Source organism: Durio zibethinus, chromosome 14 (genome assembly GCF_047325235.1).
Source record: "Durio zibethinus cultivar Kanyao isolate XHJ-2024 chromosome 14, ASM4732523v1, whole genome shotgun sequence".
Lineage (NCBI taxonomy): Eukaryota > Viridiplantae > Streptophyta > Magnoliopsida > Malvales > Malvaceae > Durio > Durio zibethinus.
The window spans coordinates 24054507-24078465 of NC_143175.1; the positions used below are offsets into that span (position 1 = coordinate 24054507).

Here is a 23959-nt window from a genome sequence, read left to right on the forward strand (position 1 = left end):
TGGTCCTTTGTCAAAAAACTTTTTAAGTATAGAAGTGCAATATTTTATTTCAGTAAACGTAATCCGATTGGTAAAGAGAGATAAAAAAATTTAAAATTTAATTCAGTTAGTTTATTTAACATTTTAAAAAGATAATATCCAATAAATATAAAATTTAAATTTTAATATATATAATTATTTTTTTATTTTTAAAATATGACATATGGATATTGTTTTATAAGGTATTAGAGAAATAGAATATCAAAATCTGAATCTTGAAGTGATCTTCCCCTTGTTAAGAGTGTTATCCTACTCATCATTTGCCAAGGCATTAAGAATCATCACTCAAAAAATGTTTTTTTTCCTCTTCCATTTGTCATTGAACATAAATAACCTAGTTTTACTCGTCTGCTTTTGTCCTTTAACCAACTTGTCCTTGGCGTGGACAGCTCCAAAGAAATAAGATAGGACGGCCTTCTAGTCCTGGAAAATGCCATTCTTCTAAAAGGTTAAGGCCCCATCTTAGCCGCCTCTCTTAATGATAAGGCATTTATTGGAGACGACTGATGAGGCAGTTCCATGAATGAAGCAAAGAATATTGGGAAGTACATTTGCTTTGAACAATAAATGCTTGAAACATACACCACAATATATAGATTTAAGATAGGCGATGGCATCTTAGCCGCCATAGGGCTTGGCACCAATGGTTATCAGCCTCTCACCGAATCCCTTTAGGACGGTGGCCGACCTGCTGGGCCTAGCTCCAATACCAGTAATAAAGCTCACTTGAGGGTTTTATTATCCCCTTCAAGGAAAAAAAAAAAAACCACCATAGAAGGGAAGATTATGAATTGCTAACAAACCATAGATCACACATCAACAGAACTTTTCAGCACAACATTTGTAAGGGTAAAAACTAAGTGAAAGCTCCAATGAGACCATATTTATTCAAATTGATGAAGGAAACTCGTAGACATTACTGTCACAGTATCTGACTTCTAAGATGAAAAATCCATAAAAACATAATATGACCCAAAATATATTTTAAAAAAAAAACCCTCTTTGTGTTATCATCCCTGAACTAGACTATTTTACCTCTAAGGGGGAAAAATGATAAAAAAAAAATTAGTAAAAGAATCTTATTTATAGTCACTGTTGTTGCACATGCTGCAACTCTTCATTACAACAACAATCCAGAATAGCCTGCAAGCGCTATTTGCTGCTGCTTTTCTTTCGGCAGCTTTAAAAGCCTAAGCCGTTAGCGATGTAAGAATGACTTGTTCATGAGGTTGACAGCATCCTCCATTAACTGCATTAAAGGTACCAAGTAACCAAATTAATCACGAGTTGTTATCAGATTCACATGCTTTACATCTACAAGCATATTTGTAACAGTTACAAGAGCCAGAGCTCAAATGAAGTGCTTCCCTGAACAATACCTCAGAGTACTGAAACCAGACCATGTTCCTAAAGCATCTCTTTTTGCTTATTTCCAGTCCAAAGATAACTTCAGAATCAGAGAGGATATAGTAAAGTGAAAGACACTTGGAGGTTAACTCACATTTAGGGTTAATGTTCTTAATGTTCTACTCCAATCCAATACAAGGATGCAATGTTCTTAGTATGTTAGGATCAGAAAGACTCGAAAAAGGCATCAAAATTATGCATGGAACAAAACTCTGTCCATTTCTTCCAAAAATTATGGGCTCCAGGCCCACACTTCCAAGCCATGGGCTTTGGCTCTTCATCTCCTCCAAAAATCCTCCAGAAAATCATGGGCCTTTTGGACTGATCATCTGAGACCGAATGGCAGAGTCCACTGTGTTTCAGGTAAAAATTGATCTCATTTTCTTCCAGACATATTTATCACATGAACTTCCTGTAGTTCTTTGGTGAAAATTATTACTTGGTTTTCCAGCAAAAATTCAATAGAAGAGGTCGGATGCCTTGAAATGCCATAGGATGACAAACTAGAGCAATCTCTTTTCCACCTGATCAACCTCAATTCTAAAGATATGAACTATATGAACTTCTTGGGCCTCTTGGCTAGAAAAAGTATTTTGGAATAAAATGCTTTTCAAACACAAAACAATAGGTTTCTGCTTCACCACATACTCCTCTATCTCAACACTTTAAAGCTTTTCATAATGATGTTGCCTAATTTCAAATGCATACGGCAACTTTACTCTGAAAATAAGCTCACCAAAATTAAAAGTTCCTTATTACGAATGCAAGTGAGGCAATAAGTGGGTCTCTGTGTATGCGTGAGATAGGAAAGCAACTGGAACTATGTTTTTTTTTTTACCTTTCCAAGCAACTTGAGTTCTTTATCGACTGGTTCCAAAATTTTCATATTAACTTCAATTGGCCACACCTGTCAATATCGAAAAGAGGATTAAATTAACAAGTGTGTACCAGACAAGGCTTCCACCGAAGACATACAAAAGTAAGGCATTTCTATAACAGACACAATGCTTTGGGCAGATAAAGGGAAATAACAGTTTTCTAAGTTTTAAACTTCATTTGAGTTTATTCTTTATAGAAAATGCATAATAGTTCAGAATATTACTTCAAATGCCATTAATGATTAGACCAAACATCGGAATCATAAGTTGTCATACCCTTTCAAAAATATGAACTGTAAAGTTTAAAATAAAAAATTAATCAAATGGTTGCATAAAAAAATAGATATATCTAGAGAGAGAGAGAGGTAGCCTAGTCAGTGTATGGCCCAAAGTTAGTTAGAATGAAACAAGACACAACTTGTCTCTTTTGCTAAAGTTAAATGCAACAGAATAGTCTTCAACGGGTCTAACACCAGCCACAGTTAACTAGCAAAATCTCCAAGGCAAAAGCCCTAGATAAAGCCTTTTCCAGAAGATAACCAGTAATGAAGTAAATAAGATAAAGTTGCACAACTGTTTCGTATCCAAAACTCCAGACGACAAGGATTCTTTTGGTTGTATTTAAGTTACTTCGCATGAATTGAGAAAATAAATTAGATACTTGAGCATTAGTACTAAATTATCACTTCAATGACAGCCTTTCTAGTTTGACGTTGTTTTGTTAACGATGAAACGGAAACAAACTTTGGGTTGGGTTGTTGAAGTCTTGAAAAGAAGATATGACAAAGAAATGAAAGGAAAATAAAGAAGCTGTGAAAATGTGGATAGCTTTTTCTCCAGGTTTTATTTCCAAACAACAAACTCAGGTTTCCGAAACAGTTTCATTTTGCGGATATGAATATGATATTTGTGTTTTGGTTTTTCGTAGCTTTTCTATTTTTCTGTTTTAATTTCATTCTATTTTTTTTTTAGTTTCTTTTTATTTGATTTAACAATTACAATAGCCAATCTGAAACACTCTAGAAGATGACATAAACAGAGTGTGGAACATGTTGTGCAAGTTCAAAGATAATGAGATATTTTCAGTTCCATAATTGGTTTTGATAGCATGCCTTGTCGGCTTGACAGCTTTCTAAAATCATTTGCAGAAAACAAAAGAGATTGATCTAATCTGATTACATAACAAGTCTAGAACAATATCTCAACTTCTATCCAACCTGTCTCCCAAATCCTAACATTTCTAACAGTTGTACACTTGTATTGGGCATGCCAGTCTGTCAGCCTTTAGTAAAAATAAACCAACCAAACCAAAGGCACATTGATATCCAGCTGCCCCAATTGGAAAATTTTGATCCTAATTTTTAATCTTAAAAAATGAAAATCTCAAGTAGTAACATTGTGTTGGAAGAAGAAATAGCTTGACAAAAAATACAAGTCGTTCCTCACAGATTAGTCTTAATCTGCATCATGTTACTAACCAATTCCATTCATTTTAAATTACATTTATCACTGCTCCTTCTCAGTTATCTTCAACGATCAGATTGAGACCAAAAATAAAAATTTTAAAAAGAAAAAAGAAAATTTGGGGCAGGGATAAAAAAAATACCACCAAAATGGAGAAGGGAACAGCAGCACAGCCATCATCCCAGATCCAATCATTTCTTATGCTAGACAAACCTACTCTGATTATCCAGTTAGACTGTAATCATGTCGTCTTCCCCTCTCTGCGCTGCCACATCTGCCAGTTTTTTCCATGTCATTTCTCGTTGCTCTTCCACCTCGCTGGCTCTAGCCTCCTCCTCTTCAAACTGTCTCTGACACTCATCAAACAACTCAGCATCCATTTCCAAGAACATCTTCCGCACATTCACAGTCAACCCATGAACTGCCTGATTCCAATGACTTTGGATATTCCTCTCCAATGCCTCAAAGATGATTGGTAATACCACCTGTCGATTCTGGGCAATTAAGCTCACAATGTGCTCATTATTCCACAAAAAGAGGGCTCTTTCTGCAACCTGCAATACAAAATGTTCTTAGGAAAAATTCCGAAGAAAAGTTCTAATTTATTACTTATAAGATACAAAACAAGTTTTAAAGCAGCCAACAATTCAGTAGAAACCCATTCCCTCTAACAATTCTAAATTGTGATCAGCACAATGGAAACCTTACTAATTAAAGTAAATACCAAAGAACTCCAAATATTCCATTATATCCTAATTTAGAAAAGGTAATTTCACCAATTTTGGTGAAATTATTTCAAGATGAGCAGCTATGTAAGAAAATGAATGGAACTCAAGTAAAAGGAAACAACAGAAAGAACTTCCTAAGCAACCACAAGTTGATGTTTGAACCAAACAAATATCTATTCATAAACTCTCAAATTAACTAACCATGAGTGTAATCTGGAAGTCACAATGCATGGCAATAAAACATTATCTACAGACAGAAAAAGTCAATAGAAAATCAATGATGCAAGACATTACATAAAGAAAAAGCAATTGATTTTTTTTTTTCTTTTTGACCGAATCTCGGCCAAAAGAAAACCATGACACAGGAGCTCAGTCAAACAAGCATAGATAAACTACACCATAGGATAAAACTGAAACTAGTGGCTTACTGAATTGGACACTGAGCTACTCTACAGTACATTTTAATGGAAGGAGAAAGAGAGAACCCAATGGAATGCAAATACAATGTTCAAAACTAGGCAACAGCCGGCACAACCTTCCAAAAACATATCAGAAACGAGAAAACACAATGTATGCAGCACATTCCAGCACCTTTCTAGAGTGCCAATGATTATGCTTAATCAGAACCACAAGAAATTACATAGAAGTACCAAAAAGTTATAGGAGAAATATCATAAACCGGTAATAATTGGCATCAAAATCAATTACTACCATAATGGTTGTTAATCCAGTCCTAGGCTTCTGGCAACAATTCCACATTCCGCAATTCTGAATACTAATGGTTCCTAAAGGTGATTGACAACTCATACTATTGGAGGCATATTCAAAAGATAAAAGCCCTTATATGTTACCTGAAAATGAGAGCTATTGAGGCAACGTCCAATCTGTCTGAAAAGAGGAACCATACATCGTTGGAACTCTGCAGACTGCGTTGCTTCAAGTACTTCCTCAAGTTCTCCAAGGAAGAGAACTTCCTTCTGACAATTAGTCAAAGGCCAATACTTCAACAACCCTCTAATAACCGTATCAGCCAGCTTATAATCCTTCTCAACAAACTGAACAATACCATAAGACAACTGCTGGTGATAAATAGCAATGGGTTTGGGCTTATGCAATGGAATCAACGCTCTCACAAGGAACAACTTATGTTCTTCTTTCATAGGCAACGCGAAACCATTAATAATACTTCCTAGAATCTCCAAAAGCTCCCCAATCCCGCTATGCCTTTCCGTTTCGTATATAAACCTGTAGAAAATATTATTTATGGCCTTCCTGATAAACGGCCGATGCACCATGAATTTTCCATAAATCCTATGAAGAATTGTTTTCAAATACTCTCTTTCCCTGGGATCCTCCGAATCAAACAAATCAAGCAACTTCAAAACAAACGAATGATCAATGTATCTCTTGGCAACCTTAGTGTCCGTATCCGAAGACACGACATATCTCAAAAGAAGCTCGTAAACAAGCTGTAAATGCGGCCACGAGGGTTCCAAATAGGGCTCCTCTTCTTCAGGATCCGTGACTTCCTGTCCCGTGTTCTCGTGAGATGCCGGAGGGAGGCACCGGAAAATGTTGATTCTGACCATTTTAATCATTTCTTCCTGACACATCTCCGTGATTTTGCCCGAACCGGATTGAATAAAATCGACGAGTTCCAGCAACGTTTGCCGCTTGATTTCCTTTTCTCGGATCGATTTTAAAGTATCGGAGAAATCGAGTTGGAAGCAGCAAATATGTAATTTTCTCATGAATAAATTCTGTCTCTCTGAAATGGGGACGTCACGGAATAACGGCAAGGGTTCCACAGTGCCCATCGACGGTGGGACCATTGGGGCGACCGAATTCGGGCCTGGAGCGTACGGCCCGGTACGAGAAACGTGGTTGACGACCACATTGGGGGTTGGACCCGACCCGGGATTGCGGGAACCTGGTGGACCGACCCCGTATAAAGATGCATCCGTTGAATCCGATTTGGAAGGCTTCCGATTCCCTCCTTTCATAATTTTCTTCAACATTTTGGACCCAACAAAAAACCTCTAATAAGGATTGGGTTGACTAATCGAGCTACGGATTAGGAATTCGACGGCGGTTATTCCGATGTTAAAATGGATCGGCATGCATGGAATAATTTCCCCTTTGAAGGAGAACTCAAAAATGGATCTGAAAGATTTTAGATTAGAGAAGGAGAATGGGGATTTCCATAGTTTGTTTTTTATTTTCCCTGAAATGATTGGATTTTATCACCGTTAATTGATCCGAAATTTGGACAGAGTCATCTGAAAAAGCATATTGCCGGGATGTGGTCAGCTAATCCATCGGTGGTGTGTTCCGGCTACCAATTGTACGGACGGAACCTATTTAAGGGAAAAGCAAGAAGGAGAGAGAGAAAGAGGGAAGTGAAGTCGTGGGTAATTAAGGGAAGGAATACTTTAAAAATGAAAAAAAAAAAAAAAAAAAAAAGATTGCAAAAAATGCCTTTTTAAACAGTTTATTTTTAAAAAATTAATTATTTTTTATTCTTTATTAAGAGAAGTGTAGTGGACGTTGTTTGATATACACGTGGTTTACGCGTGAAGAGTCGGCAAATCATGGGCCCACGATGAAAATCTACGTGGAAAAAAAGATTGGATTTTTTTTTTACTGGTATTGAAATTTTGGATTGGCTTCCGAATTCTTCTGTTTTGGGCAATGCGAAATTTAAGCATCAGATAAAATTTTGGATCATATTAGATTATTTTAGTTTTTTCACTTTATTAATGTATAATTAATTAGAAAATAAAAAAGCTTGATTTTATTTGGTTTGTACGATTTCTAATTTGTCCAAATCACCGAATTTCAATGGCATTTAAAAATAAATTAAATAAATTTTCTATTCATTAAATAACATTTCAGGTCAGAACCGAACGTCAAAACCTTAAATTTAGGAGAGGCTGCTTGGCTCATAGATAGATCTAGCTGTAATTGAATGTATTTATTTACTTATTTAGTAAAGATTTGGAAAAATCTTTACTTGAAATTTGATTTTCTTTTTTTTTTTTTAATTTCTAACATACTGTTAAACAGGAATTTTCTAATTTCATCCATCTCTGTGAAAAAAAAGAGTAAATTTATTTTAACAAAGAAATTTTATTTTATTTTTGATAATAAGTGATACTTTATAAATAAATTACTTTTAAAAGGTGAAAATTAAAAAATTTATATATATCTAATGTTATTTTTAAAAAATAATTATATAAATCAATTAAATTAAAATTTAATTCTATCGATAATTTATATTGATGGTTCAAAGGGATAAGAATAAAACGAGGGTCAAATAAAAATACAATTTCATATCTTAAATACGACATCAATGTTGTTATCAAGGAAGCTTAACCCACCAACAAGTTCTTGCTACAAATCAATATCTCATTGGTTAAAAAAGAACGTAGGAATCCAAATGGATTGGCTTCATACATTTTATCCATTGACATGAACTGGAAATTGACTAAAATAATTGTTGATGCTCAATGGACTGATTGATCCTTTCCAATAAGATATTCTCTTACAAACAAAGCTTTTTTCTGCTATGTTTTATAGTCGTCTGTGGTGGGGTATTTGAGTTAAGTGGACAGGTCATGGCCATTAATAATAAAGGATGAAGAAGAAGCAGCCTCAATTATTTTTTTAATGCTTATAACACCTTTAGTAGGTTGAAGAATTAGGGAAGAAGACATAGCACACACTTCAGCAAATAAAAATCTTTCATGTATTGTATTTGTTGAGCACACATCAATTACTCAGTGATGTTTAACGAGGGGTTTGGCAAAGAAAACAAAAACAAAATAAAAATTAACGAGGAGTCGTTAGAATGTAGTTGTGCTCCTATCCACAATGTTAGCTCAAGTCATTCATATATTTTTATTATATTTTATATAAAAATTATATTTCACAATTTATGTTTATATAAAAATATAAAATATATATTTTTTAATTTAATTAAAATTATTTAAAAATTTTATTAAAATTTTAAATTATATTATTTTCGTGCCAATACCGTATCTGAATTTCTTAAGTTTGCACCAGGCAAAGAATAACCCTTAAAAGAGTAAGTATTTGCTTTTGAGGACATCTAATATTATTAAATATTTAATGAAGGTTAGTAAAGTAAATATATTTTAAACTTATTGATATTACAATTTGCAAATGATGGTTATAAAAAAAAAAACTATAAAATTCCATAAGGCTATTGAATATTTATAAAAGTCACTAACAAGTGCATGCAATATTACTAAAAATTACATGAAAATTACATAAAATAATAATATTTCGAGCTTATTGATCTTGCATACAAATATTACATAAACTATTAAAGTTTCTTAAATTCAGTAATTTCATATTTATTAATAATTAAGTAAATCTTATGTTATTAGTATCCAAAGAAATTACTTACAAATAAATTTAATACTATTAAAAATTATATTAAAATCTTTCCCTCTTGTAGTACAAAAAAATTCTCTGTCTTGTTATCTTTTGTTTTTCAACTGAAGCTAAATAAGAGTACTTGCAATCACACAAAGAAAACATCCATCCCATCCTGCCCAAGCCCACTTGGTTGGGCTTGATGAAGAAATTCAATGATAAATGAAAGTAAGAAAAAGGAAGCGAGCCGAGCAGAGTGGGGCCTAAATGTTGGGCACTAATTGCATTTAATATTATCCTGATTGGCCTTATGCTCAAGAAATTTTGTCCCAGAGATCTGCTGCTCATGAAGCAGTATGAGCCCATTTAACTCATTGCAAAATGCAAAACAGGCAACATCTTTCAGGAAGCTGTGGCCCATCGACACAAGCTTCTGATGCATTCCCAGTGCCAGTTTCTTGGCTGAATAAAGTTTTGGTAGCCAGAAGTTGGCATTTGGCAATTCGTCTTCCCATAAATTTAGACAATAATTGAGAAGACCACCTTCGTATGACAGCAAATGAGGGTGGCTGTCCATTCCAAAGCGTGGTTTGTGTCCTTTTGATTGAGTGGCTAATTCACTATCTGCTATTGTAAGATGGATTTATCATGAGGCTTGTCTTTTTCGGGTTTTTATGCCCCTTTATTTTTTTTTTTTCTATTGGCATTGGACCAACAAAAAGAGTGGCAGAGGAAAAACTACGGCAAGTTAAAAGAGGTTGGACACGCGGATATCCATATCCAACATGTAAGATATTTTTTATTTTAATATAAAAATTCATAATTTTATTTTATAAAAAATATTTTATAAGTTTTAAATTTAGATATATATATATATTATATATTTAGATTTCTACACATTATTTCAATGTGTGATTGGGCTTAATTTTAAATTTTTATATATGTATCATATCATATTCACACATTATTTTTATATAAGATTGAGTGAAGATTGTTAGAATTTTAAAAATGATTTCACACATTCATCCGACTGATGATCATTTTAATATTATCTCATAAAAAATATTTTATAAGTTTTAAATTTAAATATATATATCAACTTATGATTATAATGATTTTATATCACAAAAAATACTTTATAAGCTTTAAATATATATATATATATCGTATCATATTCACGTATTTTTTTCAAGGGGGCGTGACAAGATCAGATAGCTTAAGGTGGAAGTGCGCATCATGTGGGATGTGGAAGCTCAATTATTTCAAGCCAGCCAGTTTGGTAAAGATGTATACAACGTGTTTTTTATGGTTAGAAATCTTAGAGGAATTTCAGTACTTCAAAAAGAGTGGGAAAGCAGCAGATTAACTTTCAGATACCCTTTATGAACCGATCCTTGTGTAAAGTTGTCTCGTGGGCCAGAAATGATTAACCATAACAAATGACAGAGATTGAAGACTCTTGGTGGTTCTCTCCTTTCATTCCCCACTTCCCCAGCTGGCACTGGCCTGGTGGCCCGGTGCCTAATGGGGTGGGGTTAGATTTTGAAAACAAGGTCTAGTGGGACGGTAGTGGGAGGTCCAAAAGAAAATGATGTCACCAGATAGTGTCTGTTTCGAAGGTCCAACTGATAAATAATTCAGTGAGTACAAAGCAGGAAGGCAGGTTTTTGGCCTTTTGGGGTTAGATATAGATCAGAAACACAATGATAGATAAGTGAACCAGAATACCTGCTGATAACTCCAAAATAAATGCAAAATTTTCTTAATCTTCCTTTTTTTTTCTTTTTTAGAAAAGCAAGGCCCTAAGAAGTCAAAATCTTGCATGTATTATCCTGTCTTTTGTTTTGTTTACAGCTGGTCATTTGTTGGATCACACATTCAGCCTTTTAAATTTTATAGGACAACTTGTCGTCCTAAAAGAATCTCAGGCCTTGACGGTGGTGGTGGTGGTGGTGGTGGTGGGGAAAATTTAGGCCTTACTAACTGTTAAAAGTTATTTACCCTGCAGGTGGAAAGAGATTGAACTGAGATAAAATTAATGCCAAGTACCAAACGGTGTTAGTGTTCCAGTTTCAATCTTACGCACCCCACCTCAATGGATTTGCTCAAAAGGATAAGTAAGAGCAACCCCTATAGGATGACAAAGAAAGCTGCCAAACCAATGCCCCAAATCAATAAATTTAGAAATTAATTTCCTCCCTTTTGCTGTACCTTGGAGGAAGCCTAAGGAAAAAGGGAAGTTGGAACCTTATAGCTTAACCTTCTTAAAGTAGTTAATATGATCTGGGTTTTTAATTCCTTTTTCTTTCTTTGCAAATTGGTATTCTGCAAATAAAATGAGAAATAAGTAAAAAAATAAAAATAGTAAAGTACACTATACATAGTTTGGCATATTTATGAATCATTGCAAGTGGCCACAAGTCCTCCTTTTCGGGGAAGGAGTTGATACAAGTTCAAGATTGAACCTTGGATCTTGCAAAAGGCTATGCTTCCCATCATTATAGGGGAAAAAAGAAGGAAAAAAACAATAACACAAGCTGAAATAAGTGAAATTCTCTCCCCAATTTTCTCATGTATATAAATTTTTAATAACTTTGGGTTAGTTGGCTGAGGTAGTTGTGGTGGTTGCAGCATCTGTAGTAGCTTTCGAGCCAACTTGTTTTAAAGTTGAAGTCATGCTTGTTTCCGCAGCTTCTGCTTCTTCCCTGAATTTCTTGTAGATGTCACTTTTGTAGAACTTTCTGGTCCTAAAAACCAAAATACAAGAAACAATGAATCCAAACAAGTTGGTGGCTATGATTACTAAAAAGGCCATTCTGTAACACTGCCCTCCAGTGCAAGTCAAGTCCTCTCCTGGTTTCCTTGTACGACCCAAAGCTTTCATTTGCTTCAAAGCCTCTTTATCATATAAATGACCGGCCACTCTAACATTTAGAATGTAAGAACCAACTGGACTAGCCATTGAACCAAAATTGTACAATGTGGAGTAGTATTTAAGGCCAAAAATTTCAGAGATGATGGCATACAATAAGGGCCATTGTGCTCCAAAGCAGAATCCAATAATCACTGAAGCAAAGTAGAGGGAATTTGGGACTGCAAAGGCAATCAGAAGATGGCCAACACAAGAAAAGAGAATCATGAAAGTGAACAGCAATGGCCTTGGCATCTTGTATTTTGTCAACAAGTATTCAGAAGCAAAACCAGCCACTGATCGTCCAAGGTAATTCCATATACTTACAAGTGAAACAAAGGTGGTTATACTACGACTTGGGTAGCCTAATGAGTTACCAATCTGCCCCAAGTTGTCGATGGCTGTCAATGTTCCTCCAACACCACATGTTGTCGCAATGAAGATAATCAACATGTCAATGCTGAACAGTGCTTGCAATATAGTGTAGTCTTCACCTCTATCTGGTGGCTTGAAAATGTTTTCCATGCAACCAACATGCTTCTCTGGACCTTTTGAATCTCCGGTAGGTTGTGGCAGTGGTTCTACTGTCACTGTTTGTGGTGCTAATTCAACAGTTGTTGGATTTTCTGTCACTACTTTCATCTGAGAAACATCATTCAACGCTTGTTTCTTTCTTTTCCAAATCTTGAAGTCCTCTCTCACAACGACAGCGAGTGGAAAAAACAGCAATATAGTAACAACAGAAGAACTTCCTACGTACTCAATTCTGTTGAAACTTAGCCTGCTTTGTATGATAATTAGCACCATAAGGAAACCAGCAAGGCTAAGAGAAATGAAAAAAATGTTATAGAAAACTCTGAGCTCGTTTGTCTGGCGAACGATCTTTATAATCCGAATCGTTCGAAGAAAGACAAAGGAAACAGCAGCAGGAAGCCAAGCTATTAGCAAGATAAGAGCCTTTGCGTTGTCTCCATAGAAAGCATGGTATAGCTGTGTCAGGATTGCACCACTTAGACCAACATAAGATTTCAACAGGCCTAAAACACTTCCCCTGCTTTCAGGGAAGTTTTTAACCGAAGTGACAAGTGCCCCAGTATTGGCAAAGGCCTGTGAATTCGCACCTAAGCAGATGTATACACACATTTGCCACACTTGGGGTTTGGCCGTGCGGCCGGTGACTGCAAGCCATATCATGAAATAGCCAAAAAAATTCATGACTGCCCCAATCAAGAGAACCACCGACGGCGGTGTTACCTCATTGATGAGCCCTGACAGTATCCCAACGTTGCCACCCAAGTCCTTGGAAAAGCTTAGCAGATTGAGAGTAGTTTGGTCGTATCCCAAAGATTTTTTAATAACGTTTGAATATAGACCAAAAATATATGCTGCACCAGATACGGACATGATAAGCAGTGAAGCAAAGACCATGAACCACCTTCCCATAATCAGGTTCAACCCAAAGCTCTTCATCTCTCTCCACCCACAACTAACACCACTGAAATTATCCGCCACCATCGTTTTTCTTTTTTATCTTTTTGCCAGCAACCTAGCAATGTCAGGCTAGCTACTAATAGCAAGGAAGACTAGAAAACACGTATTTATAGCTCATTTTTTGAGGTTAAGGCGGTTTTAAATAAGAAATTCAACACTGACTGATGCCAAGAATGAAGAGGTGCGGTTTCTAAGAAGAAAAAAGATAAGGGGATAGAATGCATTGATGAGATGAAAACTTAGCACACTTCAATTATATGATTATGAATCATGAAAATGACAGGCCTACATGCAAAATTTTATGCATTTCCGGGGAATTCTAACTTCTAATCACATTTTATTATTATTTTTACCAAAGATTCATGAGCCAAAATTGCTACATAGTGTAACAATGAGCCAGCAAAGTTGGGTAAAAGTTAATAATGTGAACGACCAAACACGGTCAACGAAAATGATTGAATAATGAATTGCGTCAAATTTAGGACTAAAGTGAAGAAACACGAAAATTTTAGGGATTAAAGGATAATAATATGTAAAAGTAACTAAACTGAAGCGATTGCTTCGTACAGAAGTCTGCTAGTTAAATAGTTATGCAAGCATTGGCACATCCTGGATAAGATGAAATGCCCATTAACATAAACACAAAAATATCCTAAATTTTCTTTTTTTATATATATAATATTGAAAGATATTGATTTTTAATTAAAATTAAATAAAAATATTTTGAATAGAATAAAACTAAGTTTCAATCTAAATAATTATGCTCGAAGCTCAATTCAAGTTGACCTAAGTTGACAAATCTTGACAAATAACTCATTTCATAGGCAGATTTTTTTATTTTTTAAATTATCTTTTTTGAAATGGAAGATAAATTTTTAGCTATGTTATTTTTTGTCGATTAATAAAATATTTTTAGCGGATCAAATAATTTCTTATCAAATAAAATATAAAATTATATAAAAATATCTTTTAACAATTAATTTTTGCTAAATAAACAAAACAAGAAAAGAAACCAAGCTAGGGTTTGAATTCTTAACAGTTTATGAATTATGACTTTTAGTGAGATCATTGGCTTTGTCTTTGACGGAGGTTCAAGTAATCTGTCGTAGCTGAAAGACATTTTTGGCAAAGGGACATGGCGACAATGCCATTCATACTTTCTGTTCTTATCTGCTGTATCATCATTACGTATCAAATGTCAGCACCCTCGTATCATCACCGATTGCAAGCTTGCTAAAGTTACAAATTCAAACAAAATCATCTTTTCTTATTATATCAAAAAATATTCAGCCTTCAATATCATTTATTAAGAGTTATTATATGAGTTAATCGAAATAAATTTTAAATTTTAATCATAAAATTTTTTACTTGTAATTTGATATAGTCTTTGATGAGAAATTTTAGCATCTCAAAATTTATATCCCATAAGATTTTAGATGGCGTCGAGTGGAACATGTAAAATAGCGAACCAGGGAATCTGATTCCAGATGATTTTATCTTATGTCATATGGCTAAAGCCAGTAATCTCAACAACTCTCAAAGCTCTTTACGTCATGCAGAGGCATCAACCGTTGATTTTTTAAAAATAATTATATAAATTAATTAAATTAAAATTTTATTTATATTTAATATATTTAGAATGGAAGAATCGAATAAGGATATGATTAGCACCAACCGGACATTGGACACTTCTAACATGCACATCATTGGCACCTCCTTAAGGCATAACTGATCATATGCAGAAACTGGAAATCACTGTTCTTTTCAGCATGTTCTGCAAATTTATGTTACAGGGAAATGAAAATTGATTTAGAAATTTCGTACGGATTGCTTTCATATAACCCAACAGACCCAGCAAAGGGCCCATGATAAAAGATACTTACATAACAAGATATGCATGATATCTACCTCTATGATACAATCTGAAGTATACATTGCCATAAGAACCTTACTATTCCTTCATCCCCTCTCTATCACAAGGTTACCGGTGAAGCTGGAACTCTAAGATGTGAAATTTTAGTGACATATGACCCATAATTTACATCTGACTGCATTGCGATGCAGTCGCAGGGCAAAGTATATTGCCAGGGGCCGTGATCATCCAGAAGGAACGATGTGGTGATCATAGTTATTCCCAACCCATCAACAGCTTCCAAACTCCTTCCTCGACCTTTCGCCTTGGAACAGATAAGCTAGCCCCCTCATCTAGTAGAACTCTGTAAACTTCCCACTCTCGATCTCCAATCATGTGTCTTCCAATCTCTGCCTGAAAATTTTGCGTACTCAAAAACGTTATAGGTGCAATTTGCAAAAGAAAAACTGAGAAACATAATTGACTCCAAATAAGTTAGTGTTTTATTCTGATCAAGCAATATAATGCATGTAATACGTTGGATTCATGTTTGGACAAACAGGTAGCATAACAGTAAAATTGTACCATATCCTACCACTATATAAGTTATGGCAAAGGAGTAAAAGAGAAAAGAGTAAAGGCATATTATTGCATACTCACAATCCCCTAGTCAGAGTAGGAATTGGAACTCCATCAAATTGTGAAATTGGTGCATAAAAATATGTTGCAGACTAGATATGGAAAACATGCAGCCGCATGATATCAACTCTAATGCACAGTTAAGTTCAAAATCCCGATGATGCAATCTGGTTTTAAGAAACAAAAATGCATTTATTTACATGGGAAAACAAAATACAGGAAAGCATAGCAAAACTCCTGTAGAAGCTTATACAGCACAGAGCTGAGGAAGTACCGAGAAGATGCAAGTGTTAAGCGTCTTTAGAGCAAGGGTAATGTCATAAAAAACAAGAGGCCGACCCTTGCTAGATAACTCTACAGGATTTGCAACCAGAAGCTCAGTATCAGGACCCCGGCTCACTACAGCCACTCTGAGTGGTTGGAGCAGTTCCATCTGCAGACGTGAGGACAATGCACTTTGCTTGCTAGGATCAACTATCTTTTTCCCATCAGCTTGCATTATAAACAAGTCAATCTCACACTTTCTTCCTTGTTTTATATAGAAGCGTCCATATGAAATCTAGTTACATTATGAAATTGAGGCATTAACATGCTGAAACTAGTGTTCAGTTACATGTTCTAAGAATTTTTCTCTTCCCAACTGAAAATTAAACAAGTAAAAAGGTGCTTCCACAATTTTGAAAGGAATCATGTCAATTATGATTAACAGATACACGTCATAATATTGAACATTTGCTATAGGAGCATAGCAAGAGTGGTTTTATCAATTCATGGGAGCGGGGTACTTAAGCAACACACATAACTAAAGTACAGCCACATGAAAATTACAGAAGAATAAAACCCATTGAATTGTCAAGAGTTTCACATATCAAATGCTCAAACAAGTAGAGATATGTTCAAATGAGCATAACAACAATATCATAAATAATTCAAGCTAGAATGATCTTAAAACCAATCCTCGTGGACATAAAAGATCAGACAAATGTCCATGACCAACTGTAGCATATTACTTTCTTAATAGTTCAATAAACCATTGATTTATTATATAGTAATTAGTCTATCTACCTGAATGTTGTAATCCTTTAGAGTTCTCATTATGTCGTAGAGAAGACCTTTATGATCTTGGCAAACGATCTGAACAAGTGTGTGAGCAGGACTGAGTGAGTTGTCCATAATGACAGAAACATTGTTGGAAGTAAGTGATACACTTGGGAGTTCATTGGACATCTCTAAGTGGAAAATATCTTCTGTTATTGCAGATGGGAGAAATGGAGATGCCAGAGAACATGCAGTAATTTCAGGTCCAGACTTTTCAATATTACAGCTAATCATAGCATCCTGCATAACATCTTCCAATGCTTTATAAGTTTCCTCCTGCCTTTTTTTTGTATGTAATAGTTCCCTGGAAAACATCATAATATTAACAAGGGATGTTACTTTTGAAAAAAGGAAAAAAAAAATATTTTGTTCCTTTCGAAAAGGGTTGTAGAAACTCCAGGTGGAGATGCAAGATGCCTCAGCTTATCCGAGTTATAGCTACTATAACCTATAATACCCTTTTAAAACCAATTTGACCCATCAGAGAATATATTCTTGCCTACATCAATTCAGCTCTGAATCGCTTAACCCTTTATCCCAAATGGAATGTTAAGAATATTCTTATAGACATACATAAAGGTCGTTTGAATAGACAATAAACTTCTACTTAGATGTACATGCTGTTATGATTCCAGATACATTTGCAGTCATTTCAAACAAGCCTAACTGGTCCTGGCTAACCAACATAATACATAAACTGAATGGATTATAAACCTCTATTACATGAAACAAAAAACTAATTTTCAAAGATTAGCAAATCACGGAATCTGATTTGGAGGAATCATATCAAAGAAACAAAACCTGGTATCTGTAACAAAGAATAGGTCCATCACTGTGCCATCTGGAGTTGTTGATACCTTCACTTTCTTTATATTGAGTTCAAGACTACACAGAACTTTTGTCACATCTGCCAAGAAAAACATCTACAATTCATTCACTAATATAGTTTAGAGGGAAAGCAAAAACAGAAAACCATTTCTTCATGCCCTATATAACAGCTGAACTAACAGGGGAAAAAAGGGCTTGGATTTCTAAAATTCAATACTATGTTAATTTTGACATAAAAGAAGAACCCCAAAAAGAATTTTAAAAATGATAAATCTCCCTGACTTGAAAAAAAGATAACCAAATCAAGACCAAAACTTCATAAGAATTGAAACTACACGAAGATGTTCTCAAAAGAAGAAGAAAAAGTTTACCATGTAAAAGGCCTTTTCTGTCATAGCAATAAAGTTTGAGGAGAAACACATCGGGAGGCTTAGGAGGCTGCAATTCAGAACGGTAATAAGAAATCTCAGAAGCTGAAGAGCAAGAAGGGCAAGCCTCAATTAGTCTTTTCTTCAACAATTCCCATCTCGAAGAATCCCATCTTGTTGTTGGCTTACAAACGACCCAAAACACTATGTAGCACCATTTCCCATCTGTAGATACGTCTTCATAATACAAACCAAAAAAAGTTTTAAAAAATAATTATCAAACTATGTTACCAAAATCAAGTCAAATTATCAAACTTCCCACAGCCTCTCAAATTCCCATCATTTGTTTCATTTAACCGACGATAAATAAAACCATTTTTTGCTTCTAATAGCCCACAAATGAAAACTTGAAAGATCAAAGTTCCCAATTTTTTCATTCAAGTTAAACCAAAACCTCAAATTCTCCATAGCTTGCTTCACAAATTAACGTAAATGCTCAAATGAAGATAAAAAAACACATGCATCAAAATTGGGTTGGCTTCCAAATATTCAAAAGGTGAGAACCTGAAAGAAAAAAAGTTCCAACTTTATTTTATTGCTGAACAAAAACATGCAGTCTTTCTAGAAAAGAAAATTTTGGTTTACCTCCTCTAACAATGCTAAGACCAAAAAAGAGCAAGATGCGGCATAAATCACAGCCTAAACCAGTTTTATCAGGGCAGTTAATAGTGATAACACTTGGCTCTCCTTCATTCTCTGGTTGCCTAATGATCACTATGTCGTCGTGTAGAATACCCATATATTTATTCTTCTTCTTCTTCAAAGCTTGAAAGACAGTGAAAGATCTTTGCTTTTCTTTTTGGTTTGGTTTATTCTTTGCTGTGTCTTTATGAGTTGTTGTGTTTGCTGTGTTGAGGAATACGGAGAAGCAATAGTGTTGTGGAGACAGATAAAAAGAAGAGCTAAACAGAAAGCAAAGCAAAACGCAGCGCAAGAGAGCGAGAGAGAGAGAGAGAGAGAGAGAGAGAGTCAGTGTCTTGGTGCTTTGCCGTTCTTTGCTCGTGCTTCACTTGTAGTTGTTGTTTGCTAGTCCATTTTTCAATTTTTTTTTTTTTCAGTATCAAAAAAATAACCCCTCCTATAATTTTACCATGTTGATTGTTAGTTGTTGAACATCACAAATAGAATCCATTATCTTTTTCTTTATTGGTTTCTCGATATTTTAAAATAAGATATATGATATTTGATAATTTAAAATAAATAATTATAAATTATATATTTAAAATGATCATAATAAATAATTATTAATACAATTCACTTTAAAATATTTTTATTGAAAAAAACGACTCTTAACTAATTGACTTATAAATTATTTTTAAGTTATATCTTTTTTCTTTTAATTAGAGAAAACAAATTATATGCACAAAATTAATTTAATTCATAAAAAAATAGTTTTATTTTTTATTAGAGATTCGATTCGTAAGAAAAATTTCAAAACTATTATATTAGTGTTGATAAAATAAATTTTGGAGTAAGATGTGCTATTCGTTATTCTAATGACATGTAACAAAATACACTGACATGTCTAGCAAAATATTTAGTTGCTTTTAAGCAAAAGCTCTTTAGATTATGATTGTAATTTTTAAAAATTTATTTAAAAAAACGTTTACATAATTACATAAATATATAAATTGTGACAAACTTTTTTTTTTGTTGCTTTGATTTAGACAAAGATATCAATTCAAGGATATTTTAGAAAAGGAAATTTATTGATCAAAATTTCTAAATCAAATTTCAAAACAAACAAGTGAGAATACATGAAAATGTCAAAAAAAAAAAAAAAAAGGATTTCCTATAACAAAACAATCACCAATCATAGATTCCTTATCCTCTTTTGGTTTTTGTTAAGCTTGGATACCTTATCCCTATTCTCTAACATTATTTCTCTTTTTTAAGAGTGAAAAAAAAAAACGAAAATCCATTTTATGTTATAGTATTCAATTTAATTTGAATCAATTTTTTTATTAAATTTAGATAAATTTTGAATATTAAATATATATGAGATTCGGATCAAATTTTAGATCGAGAGATAAAAAGTAAAAAAAAAATCAAATTAAATTAAATTATATATATTTTTTAATTTTTATAGATCTTTTAAATTTTTATAAAATAAAAATAATAATTTCATATCAAAATATATTTAAATATATTAAAATTTTATATTAAAATAATATATAAAAATAAAATTTTAAAAATTAAAAATTAATAAATCAAATCAAATTAAACTAACAAAATTTAATTCATATCAAATAAATTTTAATTTAAATTTACATCAAAATTTAAAGTTTTATAATATTATATAATATATAAAAAATATCGAATCAAATTCGGATATAATTTACACCCTTACCATTTTACAATTCCTTTAAATTTTTTTTAAACAAAAAAAATTGTGGGACCCTTATTCCTATTTTGTTCCAACAGTATTGTGTGGCACTGACACGGTCCAACATTTTTGGAAATGCTTAAATCTTCAAACAGTAAAAAATAAAATTCTATTATATGTTTACTTCATTTACTCTAAAGATATCATTGGCGGAGACCTTGGAAATAAACTCCATATCACGATAAATGACGAGATATTAGATTTGGCCTTTTTTTTTTCACTCTATGGTCAGCATTTACGTTACCCGATCGTGACTCACCTCCGCGCACGGACCATTAGCCGCCATCACGTGTTGTATTTTCTGGATGGTCCCCGTGGGTCACGTGACCTTGTTCTGCCCTTTAACCGAGGTTTTGGGAACAGTTGCCTTTGTCAGCTGTAAGTAATACGTCATCGTTTAGGTGAATAATAATAATAAATAGTACTTTATTATTTAAAGGAGTATAAATGAGGTCATCGCATGGGTCACCAACGTCATCAATCTTGGTTGATAGTAATAATTTGTATTAATTAATTAGATGGACTTTTAATTTATAAACTTTATGCATTTATAGTTATAAATTTTTAATAATTATAAGTAAAAATTATAATTATAATAAAATATTAGATAATTTTTTATATAGTACAATAAAATTAAATAAATAAATTTATCAACAAATTATTATGTCAATTTAAATATAAAATTTCAAAATGCTTGAATTTTTTTTTTTATTATTGAGACAAAATTCGTTTTGATGCTTTTAGTTTTGTTGTAAAGTTGGCACAATAACTACTATTATACTATTTGATAGTTTGATGTATTTAATTATTTAAAATTAATTTTAATAATTTTATTTTTATATACAAAATTAAATTATAATATTTAGATTCCACTATTTTTAAAATTAATATGATCTTAAAATTGCAATTTTGCATGAAGGATTAGAATTGTATACTAAATATATAATTAGCACAGCTGTCTTTACCAATCTCTTAAAATTTTCATGGCAATATCATATCATATATTCCCTTTTATCTCATTTTTTTAATTTCTTTATGTCTAAAAATATGTTTTTTAATATTTAAAACTTTTATTATATATTTGAATTTTTTTATTTTTAGATATAAAATATCATAAAACTTGAATTTTATAAAAAATAAAATTTAATATTAAATATATTAAAATTATTTTTTTTTTCAAATTTCATCCAAATTAATAATACTTAAATAATTTTAAAAAAAGAAGCATATATAATAATTGCAAAAAAAGTAATCATTTGTTTAAGCACAAAATTTCACATCCAATTATTATCAATGCATCAAAATCACTAACTGTGCATGAGAATGAATACCCTATTAAAAATGGTGGAAAAAAAAAGAAGAAAAAGCCTGTCTCATATAAGTACAACAAAGCAAACGGTGGACATGAAGCCACCGAATCCCTTCAGCTTTCAATATATTCATGTAATAGTCAATACAACCATTACAAATGAGGGTGAAGATGATGACCTGTAATAGTAGTGGATTTTGACACATTCATTATGTGGATGAAAAAATAAAACATAAATTATGAGTTAAAATAAATAAAAATTGTTTTGAACTTTGATGGGTATTTTTATTTTTTGATATTTCTAATAAAAATAAACTTAAAAATAAGGGACAAATATATAAAATAAAATAAAAATCAATCAAAGGAATGAAGAACAACTATACTGGAATAGTAAGCTTTTAAACTTTTGTTATGTAAAAAAAAAAAAAAAGTGTTTTTGTTGTTGTGTTGCTGTTAGTCATAGCTTTGGCGTCCACTTTGACAGGGGAAAGGATTGGGACAGGCTAACCAGTGGAATTGAAAAGAAATTTGTGTTCACACAACAAAAGGGGGATAGTGCTCGCGTTTGACGCCATGCAATGACGCCATGCTTTTCCCCACATTGCCCATTTATTTGGGAAAAATAGCTATTTGGCTTAATCATGTTTCAAAAGTTTTTGACGCTAGAAAATGGTCAAGGTACCTCCCAAAATTATGGCTAATTTTTAAATTTAAATTTTTTATTTGAAAATATTAAAATTAAGAATTTAATATTTTATTAATAGATCATATTAATATTAATAAAATATTTATTTAAGAGAAATATTTATAACATATCACAGACCTCTTTTTTATATTAAATCGAAATGAAAGGAAAACATACACAAAATGAAATGTCAATTGTGTTATACAATATTTTTGTACTAGTGATAATCTCCCACGAATTTATTCACTTATTATAAAATTTCCTCATGTTATGTAAAAAGTAACTATAACATGTGTGATTATTTTAAAAAATTTCGTTTAAACATGTGTTTTGTGGTGGATTTTATTATTCAATGAGTGGGAATTAAGCCTAACAAGTGGTATCATATAATAATTTTGATAAGTTTGCGAATTCAATTGGTTTATGCATTGTACCTACCTTTTAATTCCGAAATTTTTCTATAAATTATTGAACTTTGGATGGTATCTATAGATTTTTGTAATCATATTTAATAATACTTATTGTGGGATTCATATGAAAAGTATTTGTGAGTACTCAAACTTTGAATGAAATGGGAGGGGGAGAGAGTGATGGGATAAAGGAAGGGGATCAAGTTGAGCAATAAAGAAATGTGATTTTGTGAACTTTAGTGGGTTAGTGTGGGCATTAGGAGACTCTAAAGGCAGTGGGTGGACTAGGGTTTCCCATTGAACTTAGGAAAAAATGCGTTGGGATACTCAATTTGTTCTTTTTATTCACCTGTTTAATGCAAATTAAGATTCCCTTCTAATCATATAAAAGAAAGGGAAGAGAAAAAAAGTAGACGAAGTAAGGTTTCGAAGTTTAAAAATTTTACTGACGAAGAATAAAATAATTTCTTAAAATATTTAATAAATTAATACTCAAATAAAAATTTATCTTCGTTAATGTCATAAACACTTAAAAAATTTAATTATGTTTTTTATTATCAAAATTAAAAAAACAAGGCATATATCTTAATTCAAAATTCTTCTTTTTTTCTTCCTGAGTAATTAGGTCAAACTTTGACCATAAAGCAAAGATGAAGAAAATCCCTTCCTTGAAAACAATTTGTTATTGATATTGAAATTATTTATTCTCATAATAGAAAAATAAATCAAGACTACAAGATTGTTTGTGTTGAAAAAAATTCTTTGACTATATTGACCTTTTTAAAGACATTTTCCCCATATTTCCTTATTCTTATAGCAATATCTAGGTGTGTCTCCATAAGATTGCTTTTTTCTTACACACCCCACGTAGTTTTTGCGCTAAATGTGTCTTTAAGTTCAAAGTCAAAACATGTTACGTGATCCTAATTACATGCCACTTAAACTATTATAGACTCTTAATAGCGATTTACGTTTTTTTTTATTAAAAAAAATCATAATTTGAAA

At 32.6% G+C, this 23959-nt stretch overlaps 3 protein-coding genes across 4 annotated transcripts; all 3 read right to left on the reverse strand.

The window, feature by feature from the left end:
* Window positions 1–879: 879 nt before the first annotated feature.
* Window positions 880–6925, reverse strand: LOC111293663 (serine/threonine protein phosphatase 2A 57 kDa regulatory subunit B' beta isoform-like). Of its 2 annotated transcripts, XR_002690625.2 has the most exons (4): window positions 5368–6925; window positions 3931–4342; window positions 2285–2353; window positions 880–1288 (listed from the first exon to the last, which is right to left on the reverse strand). XR_002690625.2 is itself a non-coding variant. In XM_022886514.2 (2 exons), the coding sequence occupies exons 1-2, from the start codon at window positions 6532–6534 to the stop codon at window positions 4019–4021; spliced, it is 1491 nt and encodes a 496-aa protein (XP_022742249.2). In that variant the 5' UTR covers window positions 6535–6925; the 3' UTR covers window positions 3708–4018. The 2 variants fall into 2 exon arrangements, 1 of the variants encoding a protein (XP_022742249.2); XM_022886514.2 differs by lacking the exons at window positions 880–1288; window positions 2285–2353 and having other exon boundaries at window positions 3708–4342.
* Window positions 6926–11254: 4329 nt separating this feature from the next.
* LOC111294971 (protein NUCLEAR FUSION DEFECTIVE 4-like) lies at window positions 11255–13750 on the reverse strand. The gene has a single exon (XM_022888284.2). The coding sequence runs from the start codon at window positions 13341–13343 to the stop codon at window positions 11517–11519; it is 1827 nt and encodes a 608-aa protein (XP_022744019.2). The 5' UTR covers window positions 13344–13750; the 3' UTR covers window positions 11255–11516.
* Window positions 13751–15123: 1373 nt separating this feature from the next.
* On the reverse strand, window positions 15124–19145 carry LOC111295599 (ACT domain-containing protein ACR10-like). The gene is made up of 6 exons (XM_022889144.2): window positions 18750–19145; window positions 18108–18341; window positions 17710–17815; window positions 16876–17212; window positions 16085–16369; window positions 15124–15585 (listed from the first exon to the last, which is right to left on the reverse strand). Exons 1-6 carry the CDS (start codon window positions 18901–18903, stop codon window positions 15448–15450), a joined length of 1254 nt encoding a protein of 417 aa, XP_022744879.2. The 5' UTR covers window positions 18904–19145; the 3' UTR covers window positions 15124–15447.
* Window positions 19146–23959: the final 4814 nt, after the last annotated feature.

Excerpts from the sequence above, each read along its gene's own strand:
- LOC111295599 (XM_022889144.2), bottom strand. The coding sequence starts at position 18,903 with ATGGGTATTCTACACGACGACATAGTGATCATTAGGCAACCAGAGAAT. Across the intron at positions 18,342-18,749 it reads TCTTAGCATTGTTAGAGGAG|ACGTATCTACAGATGGGAAA; the intron begins GTAAACCAAAAT and ends TGTATTATGAAG. Across the intron at positions 16,370-16,875 it reads TAAAGGATTACAACATTCAG|ATTTCATATGGACGCTTCTA; the intron begins GTAGATAGACTA and ends TAATGTAACTAG.
- LOC111294971 (XM_022888284.2), bottom strand. The coding sequence starts at position 13,343 with ATGGTGGCGGATAATTTCAGTGGTGTTAGTTGTGGGTGGAGAGAGATG.
- LOC111293663 (XM_022886514.2), bottom strand. The coding sequence starts at position 6,534 with ATGTTGAAGAAAATTATGAAAGGAGGGAATCGGAAGCCTTCCAAATCG. Across the intron at positions 4,343-5,367 it reads TCAATAGCTCTCATTTTCAG|GTTGCAGAAAGAGCCCTCTT; the intron begins GTAACATATAAG and ends TTTGTATTGCAG.